A 14579-nucleotide genomic window follows, 5' to 3' on the forward strand; every position below is an offset into this window, starting at 1 on the left:
AACTCAGAACACTGAGCTTCTGGCTGTGAGTGTGTACAGAGACCCTGGGTTCCTCCCCTCCGCCGAGGGCCTTTCCCTCTGCCTGGCTTGGGAAGAATCGATTGTGGTTGTGTGGCCCCTGTGGCTGCTGAGGGTGTGTTTGTGCAAGTCAGCACCTGTGGATCCCTCCTACCTGTAAGAGGTTCTGTGCTTTTTATAAGAATCTGAGTCATATTGAGCACAATATTAGAAAGTCTGCTCCACATTTCAATTGAAAGAAAACTACTTTACCAAAAGTTGTCAACCTGAGAGACTGACACCTCTTTCAGCGCAAGACAGCTCTTTAGACATTTCTCTGTTACTGCCTATGTGACACCTTGTGTGAGATTATCAACCTGACTCTCATGTTGCCTGTTAGTTTTATAGCTGTTTTGCAGGGCCTTTTGACATACTTGATTCTGTAAATGAGAAAAAGAACAAGGCGTGGTTGTTCCTGTCTCAGTAGTTTCAGGCAGCATATTGCTCCAGCCAGGGTTTATCACGGGGCTGTGACAGGGCCTCATCCTTCTTCCAGTCCAGCAGTGGAAATGGGTAGCTTGCTGCTTCCAGCATGTTCCTCAGGGCAGAAGTCAGCCTCCTAGGAGGGATGTTTGTCCTGAGTCTTGTGTGTTCGTCTTCTTTATACACTTAAACCGCTGTTGGCCAATCTGATTTCAAAAAACTAGAGTAGGAAGAGTGCAGCCAGCTGTTTTATGAAAGGGAGGCCATCCACCAGACGTTGGTGCTTCTAGATGCTGTGGTTAAATGTGGGGCATCCACAGACCGTCCCCAGCTGTCACTCTAGTCCCACAGAGGATAGAGCTTGAGGCCTGTTGGAGATAGTCAAGCACCTGACTCAGGAATAAGCTGTTCGCTGTGCATCACTGAGCTCCAGGGTGCTCACTGCCACAAAAGATACAGACTGCCATCAGTGAGGGCCGTCTCTGCCGCAGTGCCTGGCGCCAGCAGCAAAGTCCTCAGGCCAGAGCCCTAGCTTAGAGACTTCCCTGATTCCAGAATATGCCTGGCAAGTCCTGCCACCCATTTGGCTTCTGACCGTGACTCAGACCCCAGGGTTCCGGTGTCTGCGGGCCACCTGTGTGCTGTGCCAGCAGTCTCATTGTGTGTGTGCAGCTGCCCTGCCCTTCACTGCAGGCAGGCGGTGAGGAGCCTGCACTGCTGCTGACCGCTTGTGCTGTCCCTCCTGGGAGGGACTGAGCATGGGAAGCCAGTCCGGGACCCAGCTCAGTGAAGCTGTCTGGGCCTACAGGGCGCTCTCCTTTGTCTAGTGCTCTTCAGCTAGTTATTTTGTCCTTCCCCTTGGGACTAAAGCTCCAAGAAGGTGAGTGCCTTTCCTTAGGCCAGCGATGGGGATGGGATTAGAACCCTTTTACTCTTGTTTTTAATTTTGTTCCTATTTGCTCACCGCTAAAACTGACCCCATGGCTTCTCTTTGGTCCATTTACCACCTCTCCCCTACCTGTACACACTTTCCAGGTAAAATTAACAGAGTTCTTAATTCAGAGTTTAAAATGCTTGGTTACGGGAGTAATTATAATAGAACCTTTCCCACCTACTTAGTATCTATGGTTTACATTTTGTTGAAACACCAGTATCTTACAAGAAGATTGAGCTTATGTCTCAGTTACTTTTGGTTGCTTATTTTTAAATGTTTTACAAATTGTTCTTTAAAAATCTGTCTGCTCCAGAGGATATAGTTTTTGTTCTTACAGTTTTGCAACTTCTGGTGAAAGAAGCAACACAAACCTGAGTTAGAAAAGGAGAAAAACCTTCCAACTTCTTTGTTGCGGGGATGTAAACTCCGTCCCTGCCTAACAGAGTGGGGCTGGCAAGAGGAGGTAGGAGACAGCCTTTGAGAGGGCATGCAGTTGGCCCAGAGGTACAAAAGCAGGTGCTGTGTGCACAGCACAAGGACACAAGCAAAGGCACAGCCCGACCTCAGGAAGCTTACGGCTTTGTGAAGTGTAGTAAAGTTGCTGTCTCTTGCGGAGTGTTAGGATGGTAGAGCTCTTCAGTTCCCCCCAGAGCTGGGAACAGGGTTACCTCTGATGGCCCTGAGGCTCGGGATGGGGGGAAGAGAGAAAGGACAGCGAATGTTGGGTGTCATCATCCATGCAGGAGCCAGGGTGAGTGGGCCATGTCTCTCCCCACTCACCTCTATAGCCGGGCCTCCACCACCCTCTAAGTCCTCTGTCTCACACCACCACCACCTCTCCCACCTCACCTCGTCCTATGCCAGCAGCATGAAGAGTTTATCGTCTCCATGTCCAAGGAGGTGTTCCCTTATCAGACCATCGAGCAGGTCGGTCAGCCTTCAGAACCACCGCACCACTCACCCTTGTCTGTCCCTGTGCAACCACAATGAACACACAGCATTTTGCCTGTGGAAAGAGTAATGTGGCTCCCCTTAAATGTGTCCCTAATGCTGTTTGATTGAATTCATTGTCATTAGTACATGATTCTAGTGATAATTGATGCCTTGATTAATGGAAATATTTGTAAAACGTATATCATGCTCCATAGCTGGCTTATTCTTAATTACAATCAGCTGCTAATTTGGCAACTGTGTATGTAAATTTACCCAGATTTCAGGGAGCATATTTCATAAATGGAAAGACAATGGCTCAACAGCTGTCACTTCTCCAGCTTTGCATTAATTTACTGTTTGCCAGCTGGGGTTAATCTCTCATTTTGTCAAGAGCTAAAAATCTCACTCTTCTTTCTGTCCTTGTATTCTTTCCCTTTTTCTGCCGATATCATCCTGCCCAAATAGTATTCATACGTTTTTTTTTTTCTCCACATGTGAGCCAAGTCACATCATTAAGTATTTAGTAGCAGTTTAGCCTCAGTGGGAATTAGAAAAAAGAGTCAAGACAGAGTTAGAGATACCCTAGTTGGGGAGAGAAGACGAAGATTATGAGTGTTACAAGTTTGTAATGGAAGAGTTTAAAGATTGTGAAGACAGTAGGCAGGTAAAAGTCATCTAAGACTAATTACAAAACACAGCAAAGCACTGAAGGAGTCATAGAACAATGTGCGTGAGTGTGTTTTCCGTTTAACAGAATACATTTTGTGCTTCATTCACAACAGTCCTGAGGTGGAGTTGATCATTCAAGCTACAAGTGAGGAAAAGCCCGGGGTGTTGAATGGTGTACCCAGAGTCACAGGGCTTCTCAGTGACAGAGGTGTTCTGCACACATACATATCTGTGCTGAGAGAACAGTTTCGTGACTCCATACCTAGCAGTGTGCTCTTACTGTGTTTCAGTTGTTTAACATTTTTGTCAACAAGAGGTTTTGACTAAACTTTGGAAAACACTGGACAAGAAGGTTCCTGTTGTCTGTGGTAGAAACATGATCTGTAGACAGTAAGGGGCCAGAGCTGGACATGTCAACAAGATGGGGTGGAAAATCGTCTACCTGCAAGTTCTCCAGGCATTTTTAAAAGGCCATGTCCATTCACCACTAAAGCAGACTCCTAGCAGTAGTGTGCACGGGGGAGATTTTGAGTGTCGCACGTTGTGTGATGCAAAAGTTTAAAGAAGAATTCCTGTAACTGTTTATTACAGTTGCACCAGACAGGTATTACTGTTTTTAAAGAGCTGTTAACACTTTTGATCCCTTCTCTGTCTTTGTAGGAAAATGATGCTGCTGCTTTATGAGGAAGGCCTCCGGGTTGTCATCCACACCTCCAACCTCATCCACGAGGACTGGCACCAGAAAACTCAGGGGTTCGTAGGAGACTAGCCACCAGCTTCATAGCAGTCACTGTGTGTGCTGAGGAAGTCAAAAGCAGAGTATTTGCTTTATTCCTTTTTTTCTGTGTGTGGGTTTTTTTTTTTTCTGGAAAAATTACTGAAATGTACAGAAAAAGTTATATTTTTTTTATTTCAAAGAGTTACAGAGAGGGAGGGAGACACAGAAAGATCTTCCATCTACTAGTTCATTCCCCAAATGACCACAGCAGTCAGGGCTGGGCCAGATGGAAGCCAGAAGCTTCCTCCAGGTCTCCCATGTGGGTGCAGGGCTTTCCCCAGTGCATTAGCAAGGAGCTGAAAGAGAAGTGGAATATCCAGGACTCCAGCCAGCGCCCTATGGGATGTCGGTGTTGCAGGCAGCAATTCCACCTGCTGTGCCCCAGTACTAGCCTCTACAGCGGTCTTGTACTGCCTCCTCTTTCCCCCATTCCACCCTGGTGAGGTAGCCAGTGTGAACGATTTGGCACATAATCATCTGCAGCCATCTCTGTTATAAATGTAACACATAAATATGAGGATACTTTTAAAAGTTCCTGGGAAAGTAGAATTAAAACATAAGTTTATTTTGGTGTAAAAAAAATTTGGAATCCATGCAGAGTTTTTTATGTTGTGCATTTTCTGTGAACTGTTGAAGGCCTCTTACATTTACATACAATGAGTTTTTTCCACTAGTTTTTACAGAAAAAGGATCATGTAGCAAGGTAGAAGGGCAGCATGTGCAAAGGATTTAAGGCAGGAGAGGGACTGCAGGACAAAGACCTGAACCTGTTAGTCTGGGAGGACTCGCCACATGGCTTTCTTGGTTTCCTCTTGCTCTTGTACTCACCTATGCTTTCTCATGCCACTGCCCAACAGGTGTCAGAAGAAAACTTGAGGTGGGGCAGGGTCATGCTAATTGTATGCTAAAAATTTCCTTATGTCCCCAATCACTTTATTTCCCCATGAAACAGTTCTAAACTAGCTTCTCTTTAGAACATTTGATATGTTAATATGGTTGTGAATCTCCAAGAGAAGAATTGAATGAGATAGTTTTTCCCAGCTTTTTTTTTTATTAACACTTTACCCTTTGTCCTTGATGCACATGTACTAGATCTAGTTTTTTATTCCTTTTTTTTTTAAGATTTATTTATTTAATTGGGCTGGCGCTGTGGCGCAGCAGGTTAACGCCCTGGCCTGAAGCACCAGCATCCCATATGGCCTGGGAAAGCAGTGGAAGATGGCCCGAGTCCTTGGGTCCCTGTACCCGCGTGGGAGACCCGGAGGAAGCTCCTGGGTCCTGGCTTCAGATAGGCGCAGCTCTGGCCGTTTGCAGCCAGTTGGGAAGTGAACCATCAGACAGAAGATCTCTTTTTCTCTCCCTGCTTCTACTCTCTCTGTATAACTCTGACTTTCAAATAAACCTTTAAAAAAAAATGATTTATTTATTTGAAAAACAGTTACAGAGGCCATCCTAGATGGCCACAGCAGCTGGAGCTGGACCAATCTGAAGCCAGGAGGCAGGAGTTTTCTTCTGGGTCTCACACGTGGGTACAGGGGCCCAAGGACTTGGACCATTTTCCACTGCTTTCCCAAGCACTTTAGCAGGGAGCTGGATCAGAAGTGGAGCAGCTGGGACTCCAACTAGTGCCAGTTTTGGATTCCAGTGCTGCAGGTGGCAGCTTTACCTGCTACATCACAGTGCTGGCCCCTTGATTCTTTTTTTTATTTAATGAATGCAAATTTCATAGGTACAACTTTAGGAATATAGTGGTTCTTGTCCCCCATACCCGCCCTCCCACCTGACTCCTGTTCCACCTCCTATTCCCTTTCCCATCCCATTCTTCATTAAAATTCATTTTTAATAAACTTTATATACAGAAGACCAACTCTATGCTATGTAAAGGTTTCAACAGTTTGTACACCCCACACACACACAAATACACACATAAAACATATAAAGAAAGTACTATTTGAGAACAAGTTTTGCAGTTAATTCTCATAGTACAACTCATTAAGGACAGAGATCCTACAAGGGGAGTAAGTTCACAGTGACTTCTATTGTTACTTTAAACAGTTAACATGTCAGTGATCACCCGAGGCTCTTGGAATGAGCTGCCAAGGCTCTGGAAGCCTTTTGTGACCACAAACTCCGTCAGTATTTAGACAAGGGCATAAGCAAAGTGGAAGTTCTCTCCTCCCTTCAGAGAAAAGTACATCTTTCTTTGATGGCCCCTTCTTTCCACTGGGGTTTCACAGAAATCCTTCATGTAGGATAGTTTTTGCCATAGCATCTTGGCTTTCCATGCCTGAATGCTCTCATGGGCTTTTCAGCCGCATCCGAATGTCTTAAGGGCTGATTCTGAGGTCAGAGTGTTAACTAAAGCAATTGTCATTCTATGAGTCTGTTGTGTGGACTGCTTCCCATGTTGGACATTCCCTCCTTTTTAATTCTGTCTATTATTACCAGGCACTTGATGCTATTTATATGATCTCTTTAACACTTACCCTTCATTCCTTTTTAAAATTTATTTGAGAAACAGAGAGATAGAGCTCCTGTCTGTTGGTTCAGTCCTCAAATGCCCACAACCTTTGAGCTGAGCTGAAGCTGGGAGCAAGGAACTCAATCCTGATCTGCCACCTGGGTGGCAGGAACCACTTGAGCCATCATCATTGCCTCAAGATCTGCTTTAGCGGCAAACTAGAATTGGGAGCTGGAGCCAAGAACTAAACCCAAGGACTCCAGTGTGGGATGTAAGCATCTTAACCACTGGGCCAAAGGCTGCCCCTTGATCCCTTTTTAAAGAGGTATTTGCTTTTTGAATGAGGATGTTGGGAATTTGCTCAGATTTTAGTTCAGTTGCTGCTCCCTCCTGGTGATCTCTGAATCGTGAGTAGCTGTAATTTCCTGCCATCGAAGTCATTTGCGCATGGCTGCCTTCCATGGGAAAGACAGGCTGGTGAGCATCCTTCTCTGGTGGAAGAAGCTCAGGCACTCACTTGTCTAGCCCCATTTCAGGATGTGAGTATTTTCTGCTGTCCTCCTCTGCCTCACCCTACCCCATATCATGGCTTAGCCTGGGCTAGGAATTCTATTCCCAGTGAGAGCAGATTGCCTGTGATGGAGCCCCACGGAACCCTGTTGCACCTTGGACTGAACCACAGTCGAGAGCCTCCCAGCTTTCACCCATTGGGCCTACTTCAGTCAGTGTGTACGGTGAAAGCCTAACTTCTGTCCTGTTGAGTTTGGGAAGACAGTCGTTTTCCCTGAGGCATGCATCTCTGTTCTCACCACTCCGCTTCCCCACCACAGCTTGTGGCTCCAGCCCTCATTCCTGATCCCTGATACTTTTCCTGTGAATGTGTTCTAGTCTTCCAGTGTCCCTCGGAAAATGTACTTCTCAGAATGAACTTTAATTCTGACTGGTACAGGGTTGAGGGAATCCCCACTCAGTCCAGGAAAGTCTCAGCCAAACAACTCTCTTGACCACTGAATTTAGGGTAACTATGCCTTTGCTGCCATGAGAGCTTGCAAGCTAAGTCTTTCAAGCTGCCGGATTGGGTCTGGGCACTCACATGTAGCTGCATCAAAAAAGAAAACAGGGGCTGTGCTGTGGCACAGTGGGTTAAAGCCCCAGCCTGCAGTGCCATAATCCCATATGCTGGTTCGAGTCCTGGGTGCTCCACTTCTGATCCAGCTCCCTGCTAATGTGCCTGGGAAAGCGGTAGAGGATGGCCCAAGTGCTTGGGCCCCTATACCTGCAGGAAAGACCCAGAAGAAGCTCCTGACCCAGCCCCAGTCATTGCAGCCATCTGGGGAGTGAACCAACAGATGGAAGACTTCTCTGTCTGTATCTACCTCTCTCTCTAACTCTGCCTTTCAAATTAGAGAGAGAGAGAGAAAGAGGTTAGTAAGGCTCTGAGAATCCCATGCAGGTCTCCAGTTCACTATGATGTCTCAGCTTGAGCGGCAGGTGATGGTGCTTCCTCAGGCTTCCCTAGGATAGTTACTGTGAGATAAGAGCTTTGGTGTTACTTTATTCCTTGGGTAAAAATAAAATTTTTGGAAAATTTTTAAATTAATTTACTTATTTGAAAGGCAGAGAGAAGAGATCTCCCATTCACCAATTAGCTTCTCAGATGCTGGCAATAGCCAGGGCTGGACCAGACCAAAGCCAGGAGCCAGGAACTCAATCCAGGTGTTCCATGTGGATAATAAGGATCTGCACTGGCAGGAAGCTGGAATCAAGAGTGGAAGCAGGACTTGAACCTGTGTATCCTGATATGGAATGTGGATGTCCCAAGAGATGCGTTAACCACTGTGCCAAATGCCCACCCATAGCTAGGATTTTTAAGAATATTATTAATTAGTTGCTTCGTGTGATTCAAAACTCAAAAGGTACCACGGATATGAAATCTCCCTCCTGCCTCCCTCCGCCAGCCCCTTGTGTGGTGTGATATTTCATGCGTAGTCTGCTCCTCTCTGGCTGGTACTTAGCAGTTTCGTGTAGCCAGTCATGGTAAAAGGTTTTCAACTTTGAGCAGCAGGTGTGTTTTATGCATAACCTTTGTCCTTGGTCTACCCCGGCTCTGCAGTCCTTTCTGCTGTGCAGTGGCTCCAGTCTGCCTCCTCGGCTGCTGGTGATTCCCCACTTAGTGCATCATTTGGCCTCCTAAGTTTCTCATCTTGTTCTATGAAGTGTTAAATCTGCCTTGTGGCTCAGCATCCTCGTGTAGAAAAGTCATCTTGTGTCCCGTTCCTCATTCAGTATGATCCCCCGAGTAACTAATCCAGGGGGAGCCCTCATGCAGCCTGTGGGCCCAACCCAGTTATTTTGCATCTTCGGAGCAAAAGCCCTGGAGAAATCGCTGGGCCTGTCCCAAATGGCCAAGCCAGCTGGAGGCAGATGTGGGTCCAGAGCCCTGCCTCCAGCCCTTGCCACACCACATCACCTGCTGTGCTAAGGGTCTCCCCAAGGTGGGAAGGGTGTGTAGACAGTGCCACCGGCTGGGAACACCAGAGTTCTGAGGCCGCACAGCCAGCGTCCTTGTTTCTGTGCATGCTTCCTGCCTTAGCGGTCTACATCTCACTGTATGTTTTCAGGCAGAGGTTGAAGAGGAACTGGGCGGTTTCTCTGGTGTAATGGTTAGGGCTGTGCTGGAAGTCCCCGCAGAAGGGGGAAGGCAGCAACAGCTGGTTCTTTCTGAGTACTCTAGGCACATACTCTGCATTGCCTCGCGTGAGCTTCAGCAGCAGCCCCGAGAGGCAGGAGCGTCAGCCTCGTGTTGCAGTTGAGTGGGCCTGAAGCACAGAGCCTGGAAGCCACACTTTTTATTTTGAAGTCTACCATGGAGTGTTTTATAGGATTGACTTTAGATATTGTGGTTTTCCATTTGTGGGCACAATGGAGATGTTTTGTGCCAAGTGCCTTGATTTCATTTGGGAAAAAATATTTGAGAAATGAAAGATGTCTGTAATGTTTCTTCACTGAATTAAGTATTTGAAAATCTGCGGTTAGTGTTAATGACATGTCATTAAGTGGTATGTACTCATTCCTGACTCCAGTCTAGAATATGAGAATATTTCAGGATGATTTGGTGTATACTTTATGAAAGTCAGTTGATCTAAAAGACTTAACATTTTCCTTAGTATAGATAACTTGGTTCTTAGTTCTCATTTTGTTCAAGAGGTACATTGATGTAGTCGTGGGTAGATTCTGGTTGGGATTACGACAAATGGTATGGATTAGGAGTTAACCTTTGTCATCAAGTCTTAGAAAGCAACATGGAAGTGTGGAGGTGAGAGGAGGAATACGGGAGGGAAGGATGGAGGGTGAATGAGGAAGCTCAGAGGGGTATGGGTTGGAAGATGGAGGCAGAGGCCAGGTCCTACTGGGTCCTTTTTTTTCTTTTTTTTTTTTTTTTTTATTAAGATATATTGGCCGGCGCCGCAGCTCACTAGGCTAATCCTCCGCCCTGCGGCGCCGGCACACCGGGTTCTAGTCCCGGTTGGGGCACCAGATCCTGTCCCGGTTGCCCCTCTTCCAGGCCAGCTCTCTGCTGTGGCCCGGGAGTGCAGTGGAGGATGGCCCAAGTGCTTGGGCCCTGCACCCCATGGGAGACCAGGAGAAGTACCTGGCTCCTGCCATCGGATCAGTGCGGTGCGCCAGCCACAGTGCGGCGGCCGTGGCGGCCATTGGAGGGTGAACCAATGGCAAAGGAAGATCTTTCTCTTTCTCTTTCTCTCTCTCTCTCTCTCTCACTCTCACTCTCACTCTCACTCTCCACTCTGCCTGTCAAAAAAAAAAAAAGATTAAAAAAAAAGATTATTTATTTGAAAGGCAGAGTTACGGAGAGAGAGGGAGAGACAGAGAAATCTTCCACCCATTGGTTCAATCCCCAAATAGCTACAGCGGCTGGAGCTAGGCCAGTCCAAAGGCAGGAGCCAAGAGCTTCTTGCCAATCTCCCACATCAGTGCAGGGACCTAAGTACTTGAGCCATATTCTGCTGCTTTGTCAGGTGCACCAGCAGGGAGGTGGATTGGAAATAGATTAGCTGAGACTCAACGCACCCAAAGGGAATGCCAGCGCTGCAGGCCGCAGCTTTATCTGCTACGCTACAGCACAGCCCCTGTCCTGGGTCTTAAAAAAAAAGTTCATGACCAGGAAATAATTCTGAATCTGATGGAAAGCCATTGGGACTGGCGCTGTGGCTCAATAGGCTAATCCTCCGCCTGCAGCACCTGCACACCGGGTTCTAGTCCCGTTCGGGGTGCCGGATTTTTCTTGGTTGTCCCTCTTCCAGTCCAGCTCTCTGCTGTGGCCAGGGAGTGCAGTGGAGGATGGCCCAAGTGCTTGGGCCCCACACCCCATGGGAGACCAGGAGACGCACCTGGCTCCTGCCTTTGGATCAGCGCGATGCGCCAGCCACAGTGCGCCAGCTGCAGTGGCCATTGGAGGGTGAACCAACGGCAAAAGGAAGACCTTTCTCTCTGTCTCTCTCTCTCACTGTCCACTCTGCTTGTCAAAAAAAGAATAAATAATTAAAAATAAAAAAGAGCCATTGGAACAATCTGATCAGATTTTTTTTTTAAGATTTTTTTATTTATTTGAAAGAATGAAAGGGAGAGAGAGATCTTTCACGCACTGGTTTGCTCCTAAATGCCTGCAACAGGGCTAGGCCAGACCTTAGCCCAGAGCCAAGACCATGTGGGTGTCCCAAGTGAGCGGCAGGAACCCGAGTCCTTGTGTCATCATCTGCCTCCCAGTCACATCAGCAGAAAGCTGGATCAGAAGTAGAGACGGGTTTCAATTCCAGGCACTGTGATGTAGGATGTGGACTTCCCAGCAATGACGTAGCCTGCTGTGACACAGCACCTGCCCTAGATTGTGTTTTGTACTTCCTGACTCACTGTTCTTACCACGGGAAGGTGTATGGGGAGAGTGTGCCTGTTCCTGATGGCGGGTGTACAGTCAGTACAGAAGCATCCTTGTGATCAGTTGTGCTCCTGACTGCTAAAGGTTTTGGTGTTTTTTGTTTTTTTGTTTTTTTTTTCTGTTCCAGGATATGGTTGAGCCCCTTGTACCCACGACTTGTCCATGGAACCCACAGATCTGGAGAATCGACAACACATTTTAAAGCTGATCTCATCAGTTATTTGATGGCTTACAATGCTCCTTCTCTCCAGGAGTGGATAGACACCATCCATGGGCATGACCTCTCTGAAACAAAGTGCGTGTCAGCTCCTCATCAGCCTGGGGTGCGGGATGGAGCTCTGCCATGCGTGCCCCGTGGCGGCTGCGATGCGGGCCTTGGGGAGAGGTGCAGTGGTGCTCGGCTGTGCCTGCGCTGCCGTGAGGCTGAGGACAGACGCTGTCCGTCTGCACCTGTGGTTCGTGAACATCAGAGTGGCAGCCTGGGACCTTGCTGCTGCCCTAAGCGGCCCCTGAGGTTCTCTAAAGCTTGGAGTTCCTTTGCTTGCTAGCTTACCCCATGCAGACGTTCCACTGTTGGTCGGTTTGCTTGAAAATGAGTATCAATCACTACAGTTTAGGTGGCATCACAGAAACGTTTCTTGATCATTGCAGTTTTTTTGTGTATTTTGTGATTTTTTTTTAGGTGACAAAGCGTATCACTATGTTCTGTAACTTGTGTTTTATATCTTTTTTAGCGTTTACCTTATTGGTTCAACCCCGGGACGCTTTCAAGGAAATCAAAAAGATAATTGGGGACATTTTAGGCTGAGGAAGGTAACAGAACCTATTCCATTTTAACATTGCTTAAAAATGTATATATTTTTTTTCATTTATAATTGTATCTTGATGGCAGCTTCACAATATCTCTAGTAGAATTTTGCGAGAATGTCAAGCACTTGATAAATTGTCTTGATTCTAGTTTTTACCTTTTTTTTTTTTTTTTTAGATTTATTTGTGTACCTGTTTGAAAGGCAGAGTGACAGTGAGACAGAGAAAGATTTCTTTATCTGCTGGATGCACTTCCTACGTGCCCACAGCCAGGGCTTGACGAGGCTAAAGCCAGGAGCCAGGCCAGGTCTCCTACGTGGTTGGCAGGGGCCCACGTACTTGGACTGTCACCTGCTGCCGGTGAATTAGCAAGAAGCTGCATTGCAAGTGGCGGCAGGACTCAGTCCTAGACACTCTGGTCTGGGATGTGGTCATCCCAAGTGGCAGCCAGACCTGCTGCCTATTTGCTCTCCCACACTTGGTTTTTCATGTTTTGTTTTGCCTCTTTGATTTTTTAGATCATTATAAATAACATAAGTGTATGGACTTGTTTAGTTTTTTGTATTTCTTGTAATAAAGATTATTAGAGACTTCGCATTCATACAAATATGAGGATACTTCAAAAAGCCTATGAAAACTGGAATAAAAGATAAATTTATTTTGGTGCCGAAAAATTTGAAATCCATGCATATGTAGGGTCTTCAAAAAGTTCATAGAAAATACATTATTTTGAAAAACTGAATTTCAAACTTTTTAGCACCAAAAGAATTCTTGACTTCATGTCTAGTTGAGGTTCTTCCATATAGCTTTAGATTGTTTGGCATGTCAAAGATTCTTCACTTACAAGTTGGGCATAGAACAGAAAATAGTGTTAAGTAAAGGTGACAAATGAGCTGTAATGTGCTTTGTTTATTACTTGCTGCTGGTATGAAAATAAACATAGAAAGATCTTTAACAAGAGAGCACAACAAGCAAGTTCAAGATTAAACTTTAGTTTACCAACCTTAACAAATTCCCTAACATGACTTTCTTAAAAACCTTATGTAGGGACCAGAGTGTGGCACAGTGGGTTAAGCTGCTGCTTATGACACGAGCCTTTCTGATCGGATATCGGAGTGCTCGTTCTAACCCCGGCTGCTCCACTCCTGCTAATGCTCCTGGGAAAGCAGTGGGTACTTGGGTCCCTTCCAGCTTTGTGGGAGACCTAGCTGGGGCCCCTGGCTTCAGTATGGCCCAGCCCTGGCTGTTGCAGACACTTGGGGAGTGAACCCAGTAGATGGAAGATACTTCTCTCTCTTTCTCTCTTCCTGTTTTTCCCTATCTCTCCGCCTTTCAAGTAAATAAATAAATAAATCTTAAAGACAAAACCTTGCCTTTTATTCTGCAAATTATATATGTAGTGTAAGACTCTCCCTTGGTTAATAAAAGTTTTTCATTTTAATTTTCTTTTTGAAAAGACAATGCTGCTTAAATCAAACAATATCCCGAAGGCAACGTCTTTGTACCTTGACCTAGATGGGAAGGAGGAGAACACCCTGGCTGTCTGCTTCACTTTGGAAGTAGATTCCAACTCCTGGACTCAAACCCTGCCCCATTGTCTATGAACCATGTGGCCTTGACTTGTTCCTTAACCGCCTCTCTTGCCATCTACAAAAATGGGCATATGAAGTAGATAGTTAGGATACCCATGTCCCATATTGGATTGCCTGGTTCAGGTCCTAGTTCTTCCACTTGTGATTTGGCTTCCTGCTATGCACCCTGAGAGGCAGCAGGTCATTGCCAAGGACTTGGAGTTCTGCCACCCACGTGGCAGACCCAGATGGAGTTCTAGGCTCCTGACTTCATGCTGACCCAGCCCTGGCTATTGCAGGCATCTGAAGCAATCACTTCCTATGTCTCTTTGCCTTTCAAATATAAAGAAAATAGATAAATAAAACATTTAAATGGACAGAATAATGATACTTCTCTCCAGGATTGTGTAAAGATTAAATTAAACAGTGAATGTAGGGGCTGGCACTGTGGCTCACTTGGTTAATCTGCCTACGGCGCCAGCATCCCATATGGGCGCTGGTTCTAGTCCTGGCTGCTCTCCTTCCAGTCTGGCTCTCTGCTGTGGCCCAGGAAGGCAGTGGAGGATGGCCCAAGTACTTGGGCCCTGCACCCGCACAGGAGACCAGGAGGAAGCACCTGGCTCCTGGCTTTGGATCAGTGCAATTCCGGCCGTAGAGGCCATTTGGGGAGTGAACCAACGGAAGAAAGACCTTTCTCTCTGTCTCTGTCACTGTCTATAACTCTACCTGTCAAAAAAAAAAAGAGAGCAGTGGAAGTAAGCACATGGTAAGTGTTCTGTAAGCATGAGTGGTTATTTGTCTACTGATGGTTCTTAAGAGTTTTCAGAAACATGTTTCATACCCAGTAGCTGATGATGCATCCCAGCTATCTGCTTTAGGAAGACAGGTAGATGCTCAGAGCCTGCTTTCCCAGACGCATACATCACAGCACAGGGACTTGTCTGGAAGCATGGTTCAGGTTCAGTAGAAACCAGGTCTTAAGAATTGCCAGT

At 46.4% G+C, this 14579-nt stretch overlaps 1 protein-coding gene across 4 annotated transcripts in view; it reads left to right on the forward strand.

The window, feature by feature from the left end:
• TDP1 (tyrosyl-DNA phosphodiesterase 1) overlaps nucleotides 1-14579 on the forward strand; it is an 88102-nt gene that overhangs the window by 19224 nt on the left and 54299 nt on the right. For all 4 annotated transcript variants that reach the window (XM_008271930.3, XM_008271933.3, XM_002719604.5 and 1 more), the window contains 3 exons: nucleotides 3677-3769; nucleotides 11337-11504; nucleotides 11944-12022. In XM_008271930.3, coding sequence (XP_008270152.1) covers nucleotides 3677-3769; nucleotides 11337-11504; nucleotides 11944-12022 — 340 coding nt within the window. The remainder of the gene's footprint in view (nucleotides 1-3676; nucleotides 3770-11336; nucleotides 11505-11943; nucleotides 12023-14579) is intronic.

The sequence above is a fragment of the Oryctolagus cuniculus genome, chromosome 20 (genome assembly GCF_964237555.1).
Source record: "Oryctolagus cuniculus chromosome 20, mOryCun1.1, whole genome shotgun sequence".
NCBI lineage: Eukaryota > Metazoa > Chordata > Mammalia > Lagomorpha > Leporidae > Oryctolagus > Oryctolagus cuniculus.